Consider the following 19,437-nt stretch of genomic DNA (forward strand, 5'->3'; position numbering starts at 1 on the left):
TATAAAACGCAAAGCTACTATAAAGAGGGCACATCAATGACAATGAGGAGATGAGGACCCCTCCAATAATTTCCCGACAATTATGTATGAGTCTCAAAATAATACTTTGCTAAAACCAAAAGAAGAAAAAAAGAAAAGAAAATGGAACTTATGTTTCTTTCAGGCTTACGAGAACGAGAGTATATATTTTGTTTCCTTTCAATTTCAGCCGTTGAAAGAATTGTCTCTTCGAGTGTTGAAAAAACATAACCCTGTTTGCTTGATGCTTCTTATATAACGATTGGGATTAGACTATTTAGCAAACAACAAGATTGAATTAGAATTAATTTCAGGATATCACGAATCATTTACAGCTAAATTCCATAATACAGTTGCAAAAATAGTAAATCTTAAGTGATAGTATAGTATAGTACTAGTTCATATCAGTGTGTATCGTCACGTCACAGATTTAATCCAATATGAGAATTTTGGTATATAAATCGTAGAAGAAGAAGAAGAAGAAGAAAAAAGCACAGTTTTGACTTCAATTTAAATCTAAGATCTAAAACTTTGTAGGGTCGGTCAATATGTACAAAAGTTTTAAGCATTTTGTTGATGCAAATACGATTTCACTATGTAATGCAAGAAGCACAACCCAATATGATACTACTGTTTCAATTTTTATTATAGAATCTATCTCTCGTACATATAAAGACTATTGACGCTGAGATTATGTATGATTCATTCCAGTAATCCTACTGTTTATTCGAGTTTTTTTTTTGCAAGAGAAACTATATAATCGAAATTAAATAAAAACGGACGGTCCATGTTGGTATATCGTGGGAATATGCCTTATTTAACTTTAGCGACTAATAAATAACAGCCACATCATTGTCTCATCCACTTACCTAAAATTCAATTTTGGCGACTATTCTTTTATTTCTTTAGGTCAAGAGATGATGATCCTGCAATGAAATGGATCACTTACAGAACCACATACTGTGGCATTTATAATTTTAAGTAATCATAAAGTTGTATGTCACTGTACGTGTGGCAAAGAATATTCTTCAAGTTTAATTGTAGGGGTTGAAAATTTCTGCATAATCCAAATCAGATAAGGAAAAAAATGGAAATCAAACATTTTAAAGTTATGACTGTTAGATTTGGCTGCTAAGAAATGTGACGTATCGCCGCCCTAAAGCACTGACTCTAGTATCCTTTAGTTCCATATGTGTTATGTCGGACTGGCCATCTAGTTGAGTTTGTTGGTTCTACAGCTTCAGTTCAGGTCTTCAAGAGTGGGCGATGAACCTCCTCGTTTTTTTACAATAAAATCATTCTTGTTTTTTCATTGGAATGCTCAAAGAAAAAAAAAGAATTTCCCCTATTGAGTTTGTGAATGAACTTATGCGTTAATTACAAGAATGACGTCGCTTTCAAGATTCCAACGTCCTGATTTATAAAAAAAGTGTGTATCATATTATTACTAAGTCATACTTATATTGAAAGAAAGATTCCACTCAAATACATAAAGAAAACAATTTGATCATAACAGCAATTAGTAAAACAAAAAACAAATTCCTTTGAACTTGCTTAATTGAAGATATATGTTCATCAACTAAGAACCAAGCATCGCTAAAGATTCCAACTTTGCTAGGACCAGATAATACAACTTACATTTTTCATTACAAAGGCTCTCTCTCAAAAAGATGATAACAAGGCTTACCAGTTCTAAACAATGCGGTTGATATCTGAAACGGTCTATTCATTCAATGCAAAACGCCCATCCACCTCTGAGGAAGAAAAACATTATTTTGGTTCAGAACAAGAAGAGCAAGATTGTAATTTGATGAAGATTCTTGGTGTGGGTAAGTACACACAGGATTCAGTTGGAGCCTATTTGCAGAATTTTCACTAACTAAACACATCAGTTTGAGCTGTATTCAGAATATACAGAAAGAGGAAAGAGATTTATATTGTTACCATTATAGTTACGTTGGTTCTTCAGAGCTTCACTTCAACATCAACACCAGCAGGAAGATCAAGTTGCATCAAAGAATCGATAGTTTGAGCAGTAGGGTAGAGAATATCAATCATGCGCTGGTGTGTCCGGATTTCGAAATGGAACCTAGCGTCCTTGTGAACGTGAGGAGACTTGAGAACACAGTAGATACGCTTCTTGGTTGGCAATGGAACAGGACCCATTGTCTTAGCATTGGTATTTCTGGCAGCATCAAGTATCTGCTTGCATGAATCCTCAATAAGAGGCACCCAGTATGATCTAAGCTTGATCCTAATCTTTTGCTTTGGCGCCATCTGCTAACACAAAAACACACCAACTTCACCAAAAAAATAAAAAACTCTGGTGTGGGGGAATCCTATTGAGATACAGTAAGAACATTCCCATCTAACGATGATTTAAACTTGAAGGGCATTTCACACAAATGAGGCTTTTAAGTGCTGTGAAAATGTAGTGAAGCAAGAAAAAGTCAATGAATTGGACAAAGATGGACATAGAAAACACAAACTATAACATATCGTTGGAACAATCTGCTGCGTATCAATTTCTATTAGTAGTGAGCTCTAACAGCAATGGACATAAAAGTTACAACACAATGATATAAGACTTTATAATACTGTGAAGACGTAGCAAACCAAAAAAAAGGCTAGTGAATTGACGAACATGGACATAGAAGTTAGAACACACCAATGCATAAAGTAATCTGTAAAATCTGCGTATCAATCTCTAGTAAGTGAGCTCTAAAAGCAAATGGACTTTAAAAAAGCAATGGACGTTTACCTTATCTGCGTCAACACTGATGGAGGAAGAACTCGGAACCTGAGAATCACACAGACACACAAACAAAAGAATGTATTAAGAGAATTACATCAAAAGCTCGGAATTTGATTCCCAAATCGAAGAAGAGTGTATACCTCAGAGGGTTCATCGAGAATTTCTGGAGTAGGATCTAGGGTTTCAGGAACAGCGAAGAGCTTCAAAAACGAGATGGAAGGTTTGGTAAGGACGGAGGAAGTAAGGCCGCTATGGGTAGAAGAAGAAGATGAAGGTAGCAGAGAGACTTTGAGTTTCGTAGAAGAAGGCGAAGAGCTTGGAATGACGAATGATGGTAACAGAAGCGATGATACAGTAGAAACCGCCATGGAATTAGCCAAAACAAGGATTCGATTTCTCTTCTTCTTCTTCTTCTTCTTCTTCGTCCTCTATCTTAAGGTTCGAAGGGTGAGGTTTCTTCTTCAGCTGTGTTTGTTTGTTTGGTCTCGAGGGTTATCCATTTTATCCAAAACCTTTTTTGTATATTTTTTATGTGATGAGATATTATTTATTCCAAGCCCATTTAATAAAACAAAAAAGGCCTAACCTTATTATTACTAAAGCCCATTTGGCCCAATAGAAAAACCATAATAATAACAATCATTATTATAATCTGCTGCACAATATTTTCCGGCTTGTTTATGTCTACAATATGTCATGTTGACTCTTTTGGTATCTTTTTTTCCTCTCGTGGATTGTTTGTTAACTAAAGTATTTTCTCGAAATTTCTTTAAATTTTCTATAAATATCTTTGGAGAATTCAACTCACAAAAATTTCTTCAAATAAAACACGACAAAAGAAACCTAATAAAAATATGCAGTAGATGTGGAAAAGAATTGTACATATAAGACAATTGACTCGTTGATAAGTATTGGATAAAATCATAAAAAATTAATCCACTAAAATATTACTATAAATCAAGGAAACAATAATTAGTGCTTTTTCCTCACTATTCTCACAAGTCATTGATGGTTTTGTTGCTCTTTTGGTTGGGGGGTCTCTCACCAATTTAGATTTGAGATTCGTAGAAAACTCATCCGTGTGACTGATAGGTGTCTTCTTGATATGTACATTTTTTGTTTTTATTTTGAAAGAAGAGAACACGAATGCTTAGTTAATTGAGTTTTGAGTTTTTGAGTTCTCTACACAACCACGATTCAAAACCACCTATGGTGTGTGCAACTGGTTTTAATTTTACGTTACATGTTTGATTCATGAACTCATACTGAAAGAAAAAAAAAATTTACAAAAATACAGATACAAAGCCTAACAATTAGCATGATGATAGCAATGCAATTAAAAGAAAATGACTTGAACCAATAACAAGAAAAAAAGAGACAATGACATCTTCTAAGAATTATTGTCCACACGCCCTTACTATTCATAGACCAATCATCCCTCATAGTCGTTTGTATTCCGCTTATACATACATATACTTGTCTCGATCATAAGCATATTTTATATTCATCACTAGCTCACACCCAAAGTTAATTATCATGATACCTTTTTCCATTAACATTGCATAAAAGTCATCTATAGCTTTGACGATTTAGACATATAATTCCTAATTAAATCAAAACTTATAACAAGTTTTGGAAAACTAAATTTATATGAAATCTATAGCCAATAAAATGCCAAAAGGAAGCATAGATTATTATTAGTTGACAAACCAACAAAAGTGGGAACATTGATATTTTCTTTTCGATCCACATAATTGGGAAAACCATACTCCACACGTGGCATGCAGATGAAGAACAAGGGGTAGCTTGGTCAAATTATTTGCCATATGCTCAGAGCAAGTTCACTGGGGATTCTCGGTAGAATTCTCAGACCCAAAAATAAAGAAAAAATCCAAAAATAAATTAGAAACTAGGAGAATCGGTTCCACAAGAGGGATTTCGAAAATCCTATGAGAACCGATGCGTGGTCGGTTCTGATTGGCCAGGGGAAAAGATATAAATAAGGATTAAAAAAAAAATTATCTATTTTTTTCTTTTTCTTCGCGACATATCTCTCTCTCTGAGAGAAACGGCGATATCAACGACGATTTGCCGTTTCACCGTGAAAATTCTCCGATTTACCTTGAATCGTTGGATTTTTCGGCTGAAACACGAAAGATCTTCATATATGAGAGAGATATGTTGAGGTTTCGGGTTCCAATCGAGATTCCACTCGATGTGACGATTTGTTGCTCAAGGCCTTCCATCTCCCACGACGATAACGATGGCGGAAGGTTCCTGTGATGGGATTAATGGGACGGCGAGGTCAAGCAGCTGGCGGATCACACACACATAAGGTTCGTCTGATTATTACCGATTAGGGTTTGTAAGGTTAGGGTTTGTGAGAATTTTAATCGAACATGCATGTGAGTCTGGGTTTACAATTTTGATCGATTGTGATTGGGTTTACAATTCCGATTGTATTAATTTCACGGGGTACCTATGTTGTCAATGGATGACAATACAAAATGGCGTACTACCTCACTGACGGTATCTATTCCAAATGGACAGCTTTCATCCAATCAATTACACTTCCACAAGGTCAAAAAGCAAAACTCTTTGCTCAATGTCAAGAAGCATGCCAGAAATATTAGAGCGTGCATTTGGAGTTTTGCAGGCTCGATTTGCAATCGTGAAGAATCCCGCACTTTTTTGGGATAAAAGAAAAATAGGCAAAATAATGAGAGCATGTATCATATTGCATAATATGATAGTGGAAGACGAACGACATGAATACAATTTCTACAATCCATCAGAGTTGTATGAAGGAGAAGGAAGCGGAACTTCTCGTATGGATTTATCGTATTCTACAGATATGCCAACAAATCTCAATAATATGATGAGGATTCGAAATGACGTTCAAAATACAGAAATGCATGATCGTCTAAAAAAAGATTTGGTGGAGCATATCTGGCAAAAATTTGGTGCAACCCAAGAATAGAACCGAGTTCATTTCTTATATTTGAAATTTTATGTTTGTATTTCTCGACTTTGTAAAATATGTTCTATATTTATGAATTATGTAAAATATTGTTGTTTTCCTTTTTTGCATGTAATATAAATAATTAAAAACCTATTTTTTGATTAATTTATAATTTATTATAATGTGGTAACATGGAGGAGTGATTTAGTTTAAGTTGTTAATGGTTCTCTTGATTAGTTTAATATTGATAAAAGAATTAGTTTAATTAAGAGAATCTTCATCCAAGTTCTTGAGTGGAGTTGGTCTCAGTGGCACAAATATCCCCAATAACTTCTATATATACCAAAAGCCGTTGAGTGTAAAGCTTTGCACAAACCACACTTAACATTTGCTCATTCCTTCTTACTTTTTCTTCTTATAATCTTTCATCACTCACTCACAAAACCAAGAAACCAAACCAGAGAGCGATGGATCAAATGAAACCGGAGTTTCTGAAGAGATTGACGAAGTTTATAGTAGTTTCGATATGGGTGTTATCTCTTTTAGTCACCCACAACTTCTATTTATACAGATTCACGATTCAACTCGTAACACATGCAGTAGATAAGAACTACATGTTCCTCCTCTGCAATGGTCTCTTAGTGGTTGTTGCAAAGTGCTCTGGTTTGGCCGTTTCGTCAAAACCTCTAGAGACAAACTTGAGTAGTAATATTGATAAAACTTTTGATTACCGAGATTTTAAGAGTTACGGTACGATATTGGAACTGGAGTATAACTGTACTGATGGAAGAGGAGGAACAGAGTCCTTTCTTGCAGAGGAAGTTACAACTCTTGGGGAGGATACAAAACATCAAGAAACCGAAGAAAATGACAACGACGAGGACGACACATTAGCGGATAATGATGGAGATGGAGAGTGTGATCTTCGTAAGGAAGAGGAACAAGAGGACGTAGAATTAGTGTTGACATCTACGGAGGAGGAGGAGATGAATAAGAAGTTCGATGAGTTTATCAGAAAGATGAAGGAAGAGCTTAGAATCGAAGCTAGACGGCATTTAATCCTTGTTTGAGTTCTTAGTTAATTTAGTTTCGTTAAATTAATTATTGCATGCAACTTGCTCGTTTATATAGAGCAAGATTCCTAGCTTCATCTAGTGGCCTTTGTACTACTTATCAAAGACATCTCTTTTAATGAAATACTTTTTATATCTAATTCTCGCATTACATTTTTTTTTAATCAAACATTCTCTCTTAATTAATTATATACATTGCTATATGCAAAAAGTGAAGCTCATCAAACAAACATGTGTAATAAGGTGGGTAGGGATCCACATTCAAAAATACGATTAATATAACATTTGACCAAACACACATAAACATACAACTATATATATATATATATGTACATATATTTCATATGTGTCGATCTCCATGATTAATTCTATATAGCCTAGACTGATGTACTACATGTTTTTAGCGGTGCGTTGTCTGCACCCGATGGTTTCGGGGAATAATGTTGTCTATGCAAACGTGTACCAATGCATACAATATATTTTCAACGTTAAAGCAAAAAAAAAAAAAGTTCAGATTCATGGAGAGGAGCGATGTGGTTTCACACATTGCATATTTAATGGTTTAATCTATTCCTGAATTAATTTCTTCGCTAGTTGATTATCGTTCGAATGTCTAATTTTCTTAATCTGATAACTTTTTAATTAATATGAAAAATGTTTTTTTCTTTTCAATATCAGTTACCATGATGCCGAAACTTGACATCTAACAATGGTGCAATACGGTTCTGGTAAAAGTAAAATGTACATACATATGCATTTATCTCTATTACTATTAGTGAACTCTCAAATGATAACTTCAAGAGACTTTAGTAGTAGACTCATTACAATATTAATTTTTTATGTTACGTCAAAATGATGTATAGTGTGTTCATATATCTAATCCCATGATCCATCAATCCATATGTTGCAAATAGTGGAAACAATTATCAACGAATAATCGAATCTATATTTTCTTTTTTAAAAAGGGAATATAAGTTTGCTTTGAAGACTCCATATAGATTCTCGGCTCTTCTGATTTTAATTTTTTTTTCTCCATACCACTTTTTTCAGTTTTTCCACTATCCATCCTAGCTAGTCCTACCTATCCACTACCAGTCTCCAAAATAAATATTTAGTTTGAATATTAAAAAATGGAGTTATTGTGAAGTTTGTTTAGAATCTTCTAGTCGACATAGCGTTAGGAGTTCACTTATATTATAACCGTTTCAACTATATCAGTATCACGTTCCATTTTATTTGATATATAATATCTTTTCTCTAGTCCTTTCCAGAGATTTTTACTCAAAAAGAAAATTTGATTTTGACTAATTCAATTTATCGACCTGACAAAATGAATATAAATAATTAATCAAACTAGAAAAAGAGTTTAGTAATGTTTACATGTATCAAACAGGCAGGAATGACGAATGACGGAATGAGATAGTCGAAGTGCATGGGAAATGAAGATTCGGTACTCTGTTGATTAGTATGTAATCATTATTTCAAACACCTCTAGTTTTTCTTGGTTAATTATTAGTTTAAGAAAATGATCGAGAGCGAAAGATCTATCGAATAGTGATAGACTATACGATTTTGACACAACGGAACATGTCCACTCGATCGCGTTCATATAAATAAATGGACTCACATGTATAACTTAAACATGACAAAAGAAAATAAGATAATAAATGAAATGGGTCAGTTTATTTCATGTTATAATGGATATTAGGCTTTGATCGCAACATGTTTGACATGTAAGTATTCTTAACGAACGACGTTATGCATATTAATTAGTTTGTATATCTCACTCGATTTCGATTAATACTTTTCAATTTAGGCGACCATCTAAGATGTAAAGGTTCCAAATGGCGTACGATATAGATTAAACAAAAAAGCCATAAATACCTAACAAGAAAGAAATGGATGGTAGTGTATAGATCAATCATGGAGCTATTTACACATAACCAAAATCCAAAATTTTAAAATAAAGTAAAACCGAAAGACATGGAGAAGGAACAGTAAACTCAATCAATGAACAAAGAAACGAAACAAAAAAAAAAAAGAATCAAAATTATAACAATTAATATTAAGTGGGTCCAATTCCTATTGAGAGGAAATTTGATTAAACCACATCATATACATGATGAATACAACAACCACATATATGCTTAATAATGTTCAAAGCTAAAGCCAAAAAAAAAAACCATAACAAATCTTCGTGAATTGCTGAGAACAAAAGACGTAAGGATATTACAAGACTAAAGTCTAAGATAAAATCAGTATTTTGTGGGAAAGATCATGCGTACAGATGCTGTTGTTTGAGTTTATATGGAACAGTGGAGTGAAAAAAAGCAAATAAATGTAATTGTTTTAGAGTATGTAAAAGGAAAAGAAACTATGGTACGAACTACGAAGCTCAAAAATTGAAAAACATTGTTCTCTACTTTTGTCTTTCTTTATTGCTCTCTCTAAAGACTTTTTTTAAAGATAAAAGTTTTTGGTGACAACCAGAAAAAGGCAAAATGATGAGAGAATGAGCGGTCAAGTTTGAAGTAAGAAGTAATCAGTACTTTGCTCACCGGGGCCCTGTGGGTAGTTTGTGTACGGGGAGGTTCATGGACCCATCACTCATTCATGAGATGAAAAAATCAGTTGTAAGAGATAAAAAAAAAAAGAAAAAAAGGAATTGAAATTTTGCTAATATGGCTGAGAGAACTGGTATAAGCACAATGTGGTGCCAACCTGCATTGATCTATGAGGCCAATATTGTACCATGTCTGTTTTGCGTCGAGGGAGAACAAAGTCATCAACATTGGCAAAATCTAACCATGCATATATATTTCGAATGAATATGATGATCACTCTACTCATTTTACTTAAGTACAAAAAAAAAATATATATATATAAAGAGAAATATGATGAGTCAAGAACTTTAGTAAAATAGGACAAAACTATAGTATCTTCAGTCCATTATATCTTAAAACCAAATGAAAGAAAAAGTTCAGAATCCACGTCTATAAACGCAATCGCTAAAAAAACAGCGATCAGGAATATAAACCAAAAACGCGGCACTGAGAGAAACGAGAGAGAGAGTCGCATATAAAAATAAACGCATAACCAAATAAAAGAAAAAGTTCAGAAGTCCACGTCTATAAACGCAATCGCTTAAAAAAAAACAGCGATCAGGAATATAAACCAAAAACGCGGCACTGAGACAAACGAGAGAGAGAGTCGCATCGCATGCATCACATGATCGCGCAAAGTCCACCCGACGAACCCGTATAATACTGCGGTTCTACGTAAGCGTAACTATGAACCGATCTTGCCGATGGCATCGGCATAGGATACTCCGGCGGTGTTGTATGCGGGTTCCGTGGTGCCTGATCCGTCTGCCGCTGCTGATTACACGTATAAGGAGCATAGTTTCCGCCGCACGCATACGGAGGATACGAATATGGATAATAACCACCGGCGCCGGAGGCCATGGCAGGAAGGTAATAGCCTGAATGACCGTAATAACCGCCGCTGCGGGGATTCATAACTTCTCCGTCGAAACGGAGATTGATGATCTTTCCATGTTCGCCGTACCGTTCCATAGCCGCCATCAATATACTAGGGTTAACCCTCGCCTTTAGTTTTATTGAGTTGTCGTCTCCGACGAATTCCATTGAGTAAATTGCTGTAACAATATTGAAAATTTGAAAAATATCACCAAGAAAACAAATCATCAACAAAACAAAACCAAACGTACGTACGTACCGTAGAGACAATGCATTACTTCTGTCACTTTTTGCCGACAAAGCATGCAGCTTCTGTTCACTTTCATCACACAGCTCTACAGAGTAAATTAAACAACATCGTTAATTTTAAAAACACATATAAAATTATAATGGATTAATAAATCAGAATCGTTTGGCTAACCATATCGACACAGTAATTGTAATCCATTGATGAAGCTTGTGAATTATTTTATTTCTGCTTTGGTTGCGTGGTGGTCTAACAGCTGAAACTAAAAGAGGGCAAATGGGTTGAAACTTATATAGATTGTTATAGTTTAAGGCAAGTGCTGCATATTTGATCGAAGATGAATATTGTATTGCCCAAAATAGCGTTTTGAAGGATACTGTCTTCCGAAATCGTATTATCCACGGACCACTAGGAAGGGAAATGAAAAGATCATTTGATATCGGTATAATCTTGTAATGGATCCTATAGTATATATGCTAATTAATTCAGAGATTGCCAGATTAGGATAAGAATGAGATAACAAAATCATTTACCTTTTCGAAACCCCATAAAATAAAATAAAAGCAGCGGATTCGGAACAACACTTTAATTACCTCTTCGAACCCCCCCCCACTACACGAAAACACGGCGTTTGGGACTACCGGAATCGTCTCAAATCAGTCGCTAAGTCGGTATGTGCGACAATTGAAGGACTGTTATATTTGGTCGCAAATATTTGGTCGCAAATTTTTTTGGTCGCAAACCAGTCCCTTATTTGCGACGCATTCGAGACAAGGATTGTGGTCGTTAATTAGCGACTACACACAGACCGAAACCTGCCGTCGTAATGAACGACTCTATAGTCACTCACTGGCGCAGTCGTAATTGGCGACTACGGACAGACCGGAATATATCGTCGTAATTAACGACGGTATAGTGACTCGCCTTGGCAGTCGTAATAGACGACTTCTTTCAGACGACATGGTAGTCACAAATTAGCTACGTTTGGAAGACTGACTTAATACCACAGTAAACTTTAAAAATCTGAAATTTGGTCCTAAAGTAGTCGCTGTTTCGTCACAAGGTAGTCGCAAAGGAGTCAGAATTGTTTGTGACGGACTGAAGACTAATTTTGTTTAGTCCCAAAATCGTGACATATAAACAACGAATTTGGTACTTTGTTTGTGTTTATTTAAATTATAAATGGTCGCAAATCAGTGAAAATATACCTAGTAATTTGGGACAGTATACAATAAATTTTGAAAAAAAAACCTGAATTTAAATTAAAATCCTGATTTGAATGATCTTAACAAAAAACATACAAATCATTCTAGATCATATATTAGTCATAGTTTTAGTAGGCTAAGGATCTAGAAACACTACTACACAATCCAAAAAATAGTTATAGAGGCTTAAGAGAGATAGAATTAGTTTGTTAAGCATGAGAGGATGATACTGACAAAGGTGAAGTGGTTGGTGAAGTGGTTGGTGCAGTCGCAGGTGAAGTGGTTGGTGCAGTCGCAGTCGATGGTGAACTAGTTCCTGAAGTGGTTGTTGCAGGTTGGTTGACATTGGTCGCAGTGGCTGGAGTGATGTTGGTTGCTGCTGCTGCTGTGGTTAATGGCGCATTGGCTGGTGGTTGAGTAGACAAGAATTCTGCAAACCCCGGATCACTAGTCTTCAAGTAGGATACGAGCATCTCCAAGGTTGCAATGCGGTTTTGAGCGTCACGATGCTCCTGATCACGTCTAGCATCTTCTCTGGCACGTCGAGCATTTTCTTCATCTTGCTCAGCGAGCTTACGACGAGCAACCTGGAGTTGTTCTTGAATCTCTAACAGCGAATCTGGACTAGAGCTTGGATAAGTAGCCTTTCTTTTCCCTTTGGTGATTATCTCCGAGAGACTTCCAAGTCCAAAGGGGGTTCCCTTGGCATTCGTTACAGTACACTAAGACAAAAGAAGAGATGATCATTGACAAAACAAACATAACAAACAGAAATATCACACAAACCCAGATAGAAATATAATATCAACCCAGATAATCAACATCGAGTATTCTCAAGCATCAATCAAAAGTATATCAATATCAAGGATTCTTAAGCATCAATCAAAATCAGATACTTAGCTTAGCAAAATAAGACAATTATCATAGGCACAACAAATACAATTGTACTGGAAATTACCTTTAAGAAAATGTCATCTTTTTCTTGAATGGGGAGGACGGTTGCATGAGGAGAATCTGGCGAGGAGTGGTCTGTAACATCAGACTCCATTTGAGACATTACCTCCTCTATGTTCTTCTCATATGTCTCCACAACTTGTTTGGCCTTCTGATCAACAAAACTTCCATCTGCCTTTGTATGTGTTGCGACAAACACCTCTCCAAGCGAGACAGGACGTCCCAACTTTTCTTCCTACAATGGATAGAAAGAATGTTAATTGTGGATACTAAACTATTTAAATGAAATAATTAGAGTTAGTTTAGAGCATTTACCAACTCTTGTTGAATTCGCAAGTAAGATTTCTGGCCGGATAGATGTTTGTGGATTCCAAGACCGTCACGATCAGAATTACGGGCTTGGGATGCATTAGAGCTCTTCTCCTTAGCTTCGGGTGTGTCCCAATGCTCCCACATTTGTAACCAAAGTGTAGGATTGATCCAAATCGGTGGCTCATCATATGTCTTTGCTTGACTTACAATTCCTTTCATTCTGTTTTTCGCTATCTTCACAAATCCTTCTCGCACAAGCTCCGTAATCGCAACATCCCAATTGTATTTCCTCTACACAGTAAAAAAATGTAAAAGTAAGTGTCAAGTAAGTAAACAAAAGACAAACTCATTAACTTAGTTTAGTAAAAAAAGAAACTGTTTCTAAAAAGAAACTCATTACCGCAAAGGATCTAAAATATCTCTCCCGTATGTGTAATGGCGTAACCTTCCAGCTGAAGTATGGACCATCGAACTTTCTCCTTAAAATCCCAGAAATAACACGAGATAGCTTTCCTTTGTCTCGTCCAAACCTGTTACATAAATATGAGAGTGTTAAGTTATAAAATATAAGCGAATGGATCACAACACAATAATCAAATTGGACATGTAACTAAACTTCACAACACAATACAACACAACACAACAAACTTTGAAAACAATTTAGAAACTTTGAAAACAACTAAGAAAAGTTACAAAACTTTGAAAACAATAAGAAACTGAACCAAACAATAATCTACTTATTTTATCTAAACTACACAACACACAAAGCGTTTTTCAAATGGGAGCAATGCGATAATCAAATTATAAAATAAAAGAAAAAAATATTTTACCAAATGATAAAATGATAATCAAATGATAAATATTTTACTTATTTTGTGTTAAGATTTTTTTGTGACAAAACAATATTAGTCTAATTTTGTGTTAAGATTTTTTAACCAAAAACATATTAGACATGACCCTTTGATCATGTATACTCTCCTTTAAGAGTTTAGTTTTGATAAAATATCAAACATAACAATTTTTATATGTTTTTGTAAATATATACAACCATCACTACTCTAACTTAATTAAAACACATGTAACCCTAATACATGTGTTGGAGGATATAAACATAATTGTCTAATTTGGTGTTTTATTTATGTGATTATAGAAATTTAGTTAAAATTAGATGTCACATATAAGTAAAAATGTATAAGTTGACATTATTTGTACTCAAATTTGTAAAATTCTAAAATTAATGTGAGATACTCGCTAAACCGTTGTACTTTAAGACTCTATTGCGACTGAAATAAACAGATGCACAATCACTTTAGTGACAAAACAGTCGCAAAACATGAGTTCAGTCACAATATAGTCTCAATTTGTGACGACTTTGTGACAAAACAGTATAGTCTCAATTTGTGACGACTTTAGTGACAAAACAGTCGCAAAACGTGAGTCGCACTATAGTCTCAATTTGTGACGTTTTTCTGACTATAAAATATTGATAAAATTAGAGAGAAAATATCATCGAAATTTCAATAAATTTATAATAACACTAGTGTTTGCGATTTCAATAAAATTACAAATAAACAAATAATAAACATGAAAATTATTCATATTCCTCATTTTCATCTTCTTGATCTTCATCCTCATCTGAAGACGAAGACGAGGACGAGTAGTTGCCACGAAATTCGTCTTCTTGTTCAGCATCGTTGATCTCAAAATCAAGTTCTTCATTAGGATGATTACCATCTACGAAACTGTCAACTATGATCTCCTCTATTGAATCTGTCATTCCATCATCAACTGTTTGCTGCAATATAACAACCTCCTTTTGTTTTAAGTTCCCTTGTACAGCATGCCTTGGATTAACTTTCAGAACGTTGAGCCAAATTTTTCGAGGTCGTTTAGTGTGAGGATATGAAAGATAACAAACTTGCTCAGCTTGTGAACCTACACATAAAAAATGGTTCTCCAATTAGATGTATATATATATCTTTAAATATATATTTAAAATAGAACATTACCTAATATAAACGGTTCATAATGTCGGTATCTCCTTGATGACAACACGTCAACAATGCCTCCATCGCGTATTCGAGTGCCTTTGTCAATTGTAGAGTCATACCATTCACAATAGAAAAGTGTGACCCGTAAATTCAAAAATCCTGGATAGGTAAGTTCTATGATATTTTCAATGGTCCCGTAAAAATCGTCCTCGTCAGATGAATCGGAATAAGTTTGTCCTCGGACACATACCCCATAATTCATTGTTTTTTTAGTGAGACCGTGAGCTTTTGTGTGAAACAGATAACCTCTTGTAAAATATATAGGCCAAGACTTAACTTTATTTTCAGGACCGTCCACGATTTCATGGACCCATGGAGGAAAACTTTCAAAACCACCACGCACCTGTGCCAAATATATATACAAAATTTTAGATCACAATATTTAACATGTTGATATAATTAATTGGTGGATAGTAAAACATACATATTGCTTAATCCATTCATGGAAATCTTCTTCTCTTTTCGACCTAACATCTTCATCAGATAGTTCTGGATATTCATATCGAATTTGCGCCTCCAACAATCTGTATTTTATCAACAAAAAGTAAATATTGTAAAGTTTACCTAAGAACATATGGTTATAAATATACTTGGTAAATCAAAAATACCTCTCATGTTGCTGGAAATAATCACAATTGCGCAGAACATATGCGTGTGCACATTTATAATCTTTTTCAGTTAACCAAAATTCACTACTTTTTCCGCCTGGACGACCAACTTGAGTGAATATATCTGGTACTGGTATAGGATATACAGGTACTTCACCTTCTTCATGCCGAATTAACCTGTTAAAGTTTATTTTGTAAAACTTTTTCACAATTTTAGAAGTTGATAGAAAAATTCAATAATCATATTTGAAGTTTTACCTTCTTCTCCTTGCTGTAGAAATGTGTGAAGCGAAATAGTGTGCTGAGAAATAAGATATCTCATCATTCAAGTAGGATTGAACTATTGAGCCAGCTGGATATCTTTTGTTCTTCGCTTTCCCTTTTAAACGTTTAAAAAACCTTTCGAAAGGATACATCCACCTATATTGCACAGGACCACCAAGTTGTGCTTCATAAGGTAGGTGAATAGGGAGGTGCTCCATTACATCAAAGAATGAAGGAGGGAAGATTTTCTCCAAATTACACAAGATCATGACAATATTATCCTTCAGAATTTCGAGGCGGGATTGCTCCAATGTTCTACTACATAGGTCGCGGAAAAATGCTCCAATCCCTACAAAGTTATAACATGTTATGTTGTTACATATAAATATAATATCAACAACTAAACCAAATTAAATGTTTAATTTATATACCTGAAATCGCCAGGTGGACATTACGCGGTAAAAGCTCTGCAAATATGAACGGAAGCAATCGTTCCATAAACACATGGCAGTCATGACTCTTCATTCCCGAAAACTTTCCATTTTTCATGTCAGCACAACTAGCTAAATCTGCGACATATCCGTCTGGGAATCTAACATCTTCTTTTACCCATTTTAATAAAGCCTCTTTCGCTTTGGTTTTCAATCTCCAAATAGGGAATGGGGCTCTCCCTTGAGCATCTAGATGTAAATCTTGCCGGGAACAAAATCTTGCAATATCCAATCTTGATTGCACGTTGTCTTTCGATCTATCTTTTACATTCATAGTGGTGTACATCAAGTTATCAAAGACATTTTTCTCGACGTGCATCAAATCCAGGTTGTGCCTTAAATTCAGATCGACCCAGTACGGTAACTGCCATAATATGCTTTCTTTATGCCAATTATGCCATCTTCCGTAGCCTTTAACTTTCTTTTCGTGACCATTCCCACCGCAAATAGATGTTTTAGGTGCTTTGGCTTTCCTTATACGCTCATAGATAGCTTGACTACTCAGAGATGCTGGTGGCTCGTCATTCAATGAATCTTTTCCCTTCAGAAAGTCATTTTTATTCTTCCGCATCGGATGACTTGTAGGAAGAAATCTCCTATGACAGTCAAACCAACATGTTTTCCTCCCAGCTGGTAATTGAAAAGCACCAGTGTCATCCATACAAATTGGACATGCTAATCTTCCATGCGTCGTCCATCCCGACAACATACCGTACGCTGGAAAATCGCTTATTGTCCACATAAGAACAACTTTCATGTTGAAATTTTGATTTAGTGAGATATCATAAGCCTCAACCCCATTATACCATAACTCCTTTAACTCATCGATTAATGGTTGGAGGAAAACATCAAGGCTGGCTCGTGGGTGGTTTGGTCCGGAGTTCAGAATCGTAAGAAATAAATACTCGCTGTTCATGCACATATCTGGAGGTAGGTTGTATGGAGTTAAGATCACAGGCCACAAAGAATGATTTTTGGAGACCCCAAATGGATTAAAACCATCTGTACATAACCCAAGGTAAACGTTTCGTGGCTCTTGCGCAAATGTGGGATGTAAATGTTGGAAATTCTTCCATTCAGGCGCATCAGATGGATGACACATTACTCCATCTTCTGAATCATGCTCAGCATGCCATCTCATTGATGATGCGGTCTTCTCTGATTGGTACATCCTCTTCAATCTATCTGCAATAGGTAGATACCACATACGACTGAAGGGTATTCTAGTTCTACCCCCACTACTTTTGTACCTTGGCTTCCCACAGAACTTGCAATGCTCCAAATTCCCATCTTCTTTCCAAAATATCATACAATTCTCTATACATACATCAATTGTATGGTATGGCAATCCTATCTTTCGAACTAAAGTCTCTGTCTCGTAGTATGAACCAGTAGCTTGATTACCCTCTGGTAAAACCTCCGTAAACAATTCAGCCCAATCGTCCATGCATGCCTCAGACAAATTATTATCAACCTTGATGTTCATGAACCTAGACGCCAATGATAGTTGCGAATGACCTTCATGACATCCATCATAAAGTGGAGTATTTGCAGCATCTAACATGTCGTAGAACCGTTTCGCCTCTTCAGTGGGTTCTTCATGGATATGATCATATCCATGATCATATCCACTTTCATACTCATGATACTCATTAAAAGGCGTGGTACCATGAAATGCATCATTCACCATCTCAGCATATACATTTCCCTCAAATCCAATTGGCTGACTACCAGGTTGACTACCATGCTGACTACTAGTACTAGTATAATTTGTATTAGGATAATGACTACTAGTTCCTACCCCTAACACGTCATAATCTTCACCATGTTCAGACCATACATAATAATTTGGCATAAATCCTTTACTATGCAAATGATTAGATATTGTCGTACCATGCAAAATAACATCGTTCTGACATTTTACGCAAGGACAGTAAAACCTACCTCCACTGTTTTGTGCCATAGGCTGGTTGTTTGCGAAATTCATGAACTGCTCAACTCCCGCCAAAAATTCTTTAGAGATATTATTTGTTCTTCCATCGATCCGATTATACATCCACTCTCGAGATGAATTCCACATAGCTTTTTTTTTTCTTTTCTTCTAAAACAACAAATCTTCTTTCTCTCTTTTTTTTTTTTCTTCTCTTCTAAAAAAAAAAAAATCTTTTTTTCACTAATTTTTTTTTATTCCGTCTCTCTAGTTAGAAATGAATGAGATTGATATGAATGGAATGGTGAGAATGATGTGTTATATATAGTATAAATTTTGCGACTACTTTGCGACTCTAGGCAAAACAGTCGCAAATAAGGACTCCTTTGTCACTAAAAACCACATAATTGAGACAAATTAAAGCTCCAAACAGCTCAGTACAAACGCAAACTGAAACATTTATCACGTTTTTTGCCGACATCAATAAGTGACTGCTTTGCGATTCTTTTGCAACAAAGAAAGAGTGTGTCGCAAATAACGACGCATTTGTCACTGTTTTACCACGTAATTGAGACTCATAAAAGGGTCACAAAAGTTCAATACAAACTCACACTACCACATTTAGCACGTTTTTTACCGACATAGTCACCGACTGATTTGTGACTATAAAATTCAAAAGCAAAACAATAGTGGCAAAAACGTCGTGATTTGAAGACAGTTTTGCGACTAACTTTACTGACTTAATCTTCAGTTTATGGTTTGTCATAAATTGCGATTATTTTGCGACGAGCTATTTTTTCACGATAAAATGTCCCAAAGTAGTCGCAGAATAGCAACGAGCTAGCGACTACAATTAGTAGTCGTAAATTTGCGACGATTTTACGTCAACTGTATTCGTCATCGTTAGTCCGTCGCAAAAGTGTCACACAGTAGTCACAAAAGTTTGCGACTATAAATTCAGTCACAACAAGTAGTCCCAAACGCCGTGTTTTCGTGTAGTGCCCCCCCCAAAAAAAAAAAGAAAAAGCTAATTTAATTAGTCAGACGTGGATAAGATTTCGTATCTTTTTTAGGTCAAACAATTAATT

The 19,437-nt window shown here is 35.3% G+C and overlaps 6 protein-coding genes across 6 annotated transcripts; 1 reads left to right on the forward strand and 5 right to left on the reverse strand.

Annotated features, from left to right (window-relative positions):
* Positions 1-1,541: 1,541 nt before the first annotated feature.
* LOC104777455 (small ribosomal subunit protein uS10c) lies at positions 1,542-3,354 on the reverse strand. Its single transcript, XM_010501721.3, has 4 exons — positions 2,914-3,354; positions 2,780-2,818; positions 1,963-2,295; positions 1,542-1,772 (listed from the first exon to the last, which is right to left on the reverse strand). Exons 1-3 carry the CDS (start codon positions 3,139-3,141, stop codon positions 1,984-1,986), a joined length of 579 nt encoding a protein of 192 aa, XP_010500023.1. The 5' UTR covers positions 3,142-3,354; the 3' UTR covers positions 1,542-1,772; positions 1,963-1,983.
* Positions 3,355-6,109: 2,755 nt separating this feature from the next.
* Positions 6,110-6,948, forward strand: LOC104777464 (uncharacterized). The gene has a single exon (XM_010501728.2). It carries the CDS (start codon positions 6,203-6,205, stop codon positions 6,803-6,805), a length of 603 nt encoding a protein of 200 aa, XP_010500030.1. The 5' UTR covers positions 6,110-6,202; the 3' UTR covers positions 6,806-6,948.
* A 2,758-nt stretch (positions 6,949-9,706) lies between these two features.
* Positions 9,707-10,976, reverse strand: LOC104777474 (uncharacterized). The gene is made up of 3 exons (XM_010501740.2): positions 10,709-10,976; positions 10,547-10,622; positions 9,707-10,466 (listed from the first exon to the last, which is right to left on the reverse strand). The coding sequence occupies exons 1-3, from the start codon at positions 10,733-10,735 to the stop codon at positions 10,033-10,035; spliced, it is 537 nt and encodes a 178-aa protein (XP_010500042.1). The 5' UTR covers positions 10,736-10,976; the 3' UTR covers positions 9,707-10,032.
* Positions 10,977-11,770: 794 nt separating this feature from the next.
* On the reverse strand, positions 11,771-13,536 carry LOC109130015 (uncharacterized). Its single transcript, XM_087451493.1, has 4 exons — positions 13,406-13,536; positions 13,009-13,296; positions 12,698-12,928; positions 11,771-12,461 (listed from the first exon to the last, which is right to left on the reverse strand). Exons 2-4 carry the CDS (start codon positions 13,222-13,224, stop codon positions 11,949-11,951), a joined length of 960 nt encoding a protein of 319 aa, XP_087307619.1. The 5' UTR covers positions 13,225-13,296; positions 13,406-13,536; the 3' UTR covers positions 11,771-11,948.
* Positions 13,537-14,496: 960 nt separating this feature from the next.
* Positions 14,497-15,830, reverse strand: LOC147949555 (uncharacterized). Its single transcript, XM_087509515.1, has 4 exons — positions 15,740-15,830; positions 15,481-15,620; positions 15,015-15,399; positions 14,497-14,940 (listed from the first exon to the last, which is right to left on the reverse strand). Exons 1-4 carry the CDS (start codon positions 15,828-15,830, stop codon positions 14,597-14,599), a joined length of 960 nt encoding a protein of 319 aa, XP_087365641.1. The 3' UTR covers positions 14,497-14,596.
* On the reverse strand, positions 15,817-19,376 carry LOC147949556 (uncharacterized). Its single transcript, XM_087500321.1, has 2 exons — positions 16,360-19,376; positions 15,817-16,277 (listed from the first exon to the last, which is right to left on the reverse strand). The coding sequence occupies exons 1-2, from the start codon at positions 18,497-18,499 to the stop codon at positions 15,919-15,921; spliced, it is 2,499 nt and encodes an 832-aa protein (XP_087356447.1). The 5' UTR covers positions 18,500-19,376; the 3' UTR covers positions 15,817-15,918.
* Between the last annotated feature and the right edge of the window lie 61 nt (positions 19,377-19,437).

The sequence above is a fragment of the Camelina sativa genome, chromosome 1 (genome assembly GCF_030686135.1).
Source record: "Camelina sativa cultivar CO46 ecotype springtype chromosome 1, ASM3068613v1".
Lineage (NCBI taxonomy): Eukaryota > Viridiplantae > Streptophyta > Magnoliopsida > Brassicales > Brassicaceae > Camelina > Camelina sativa.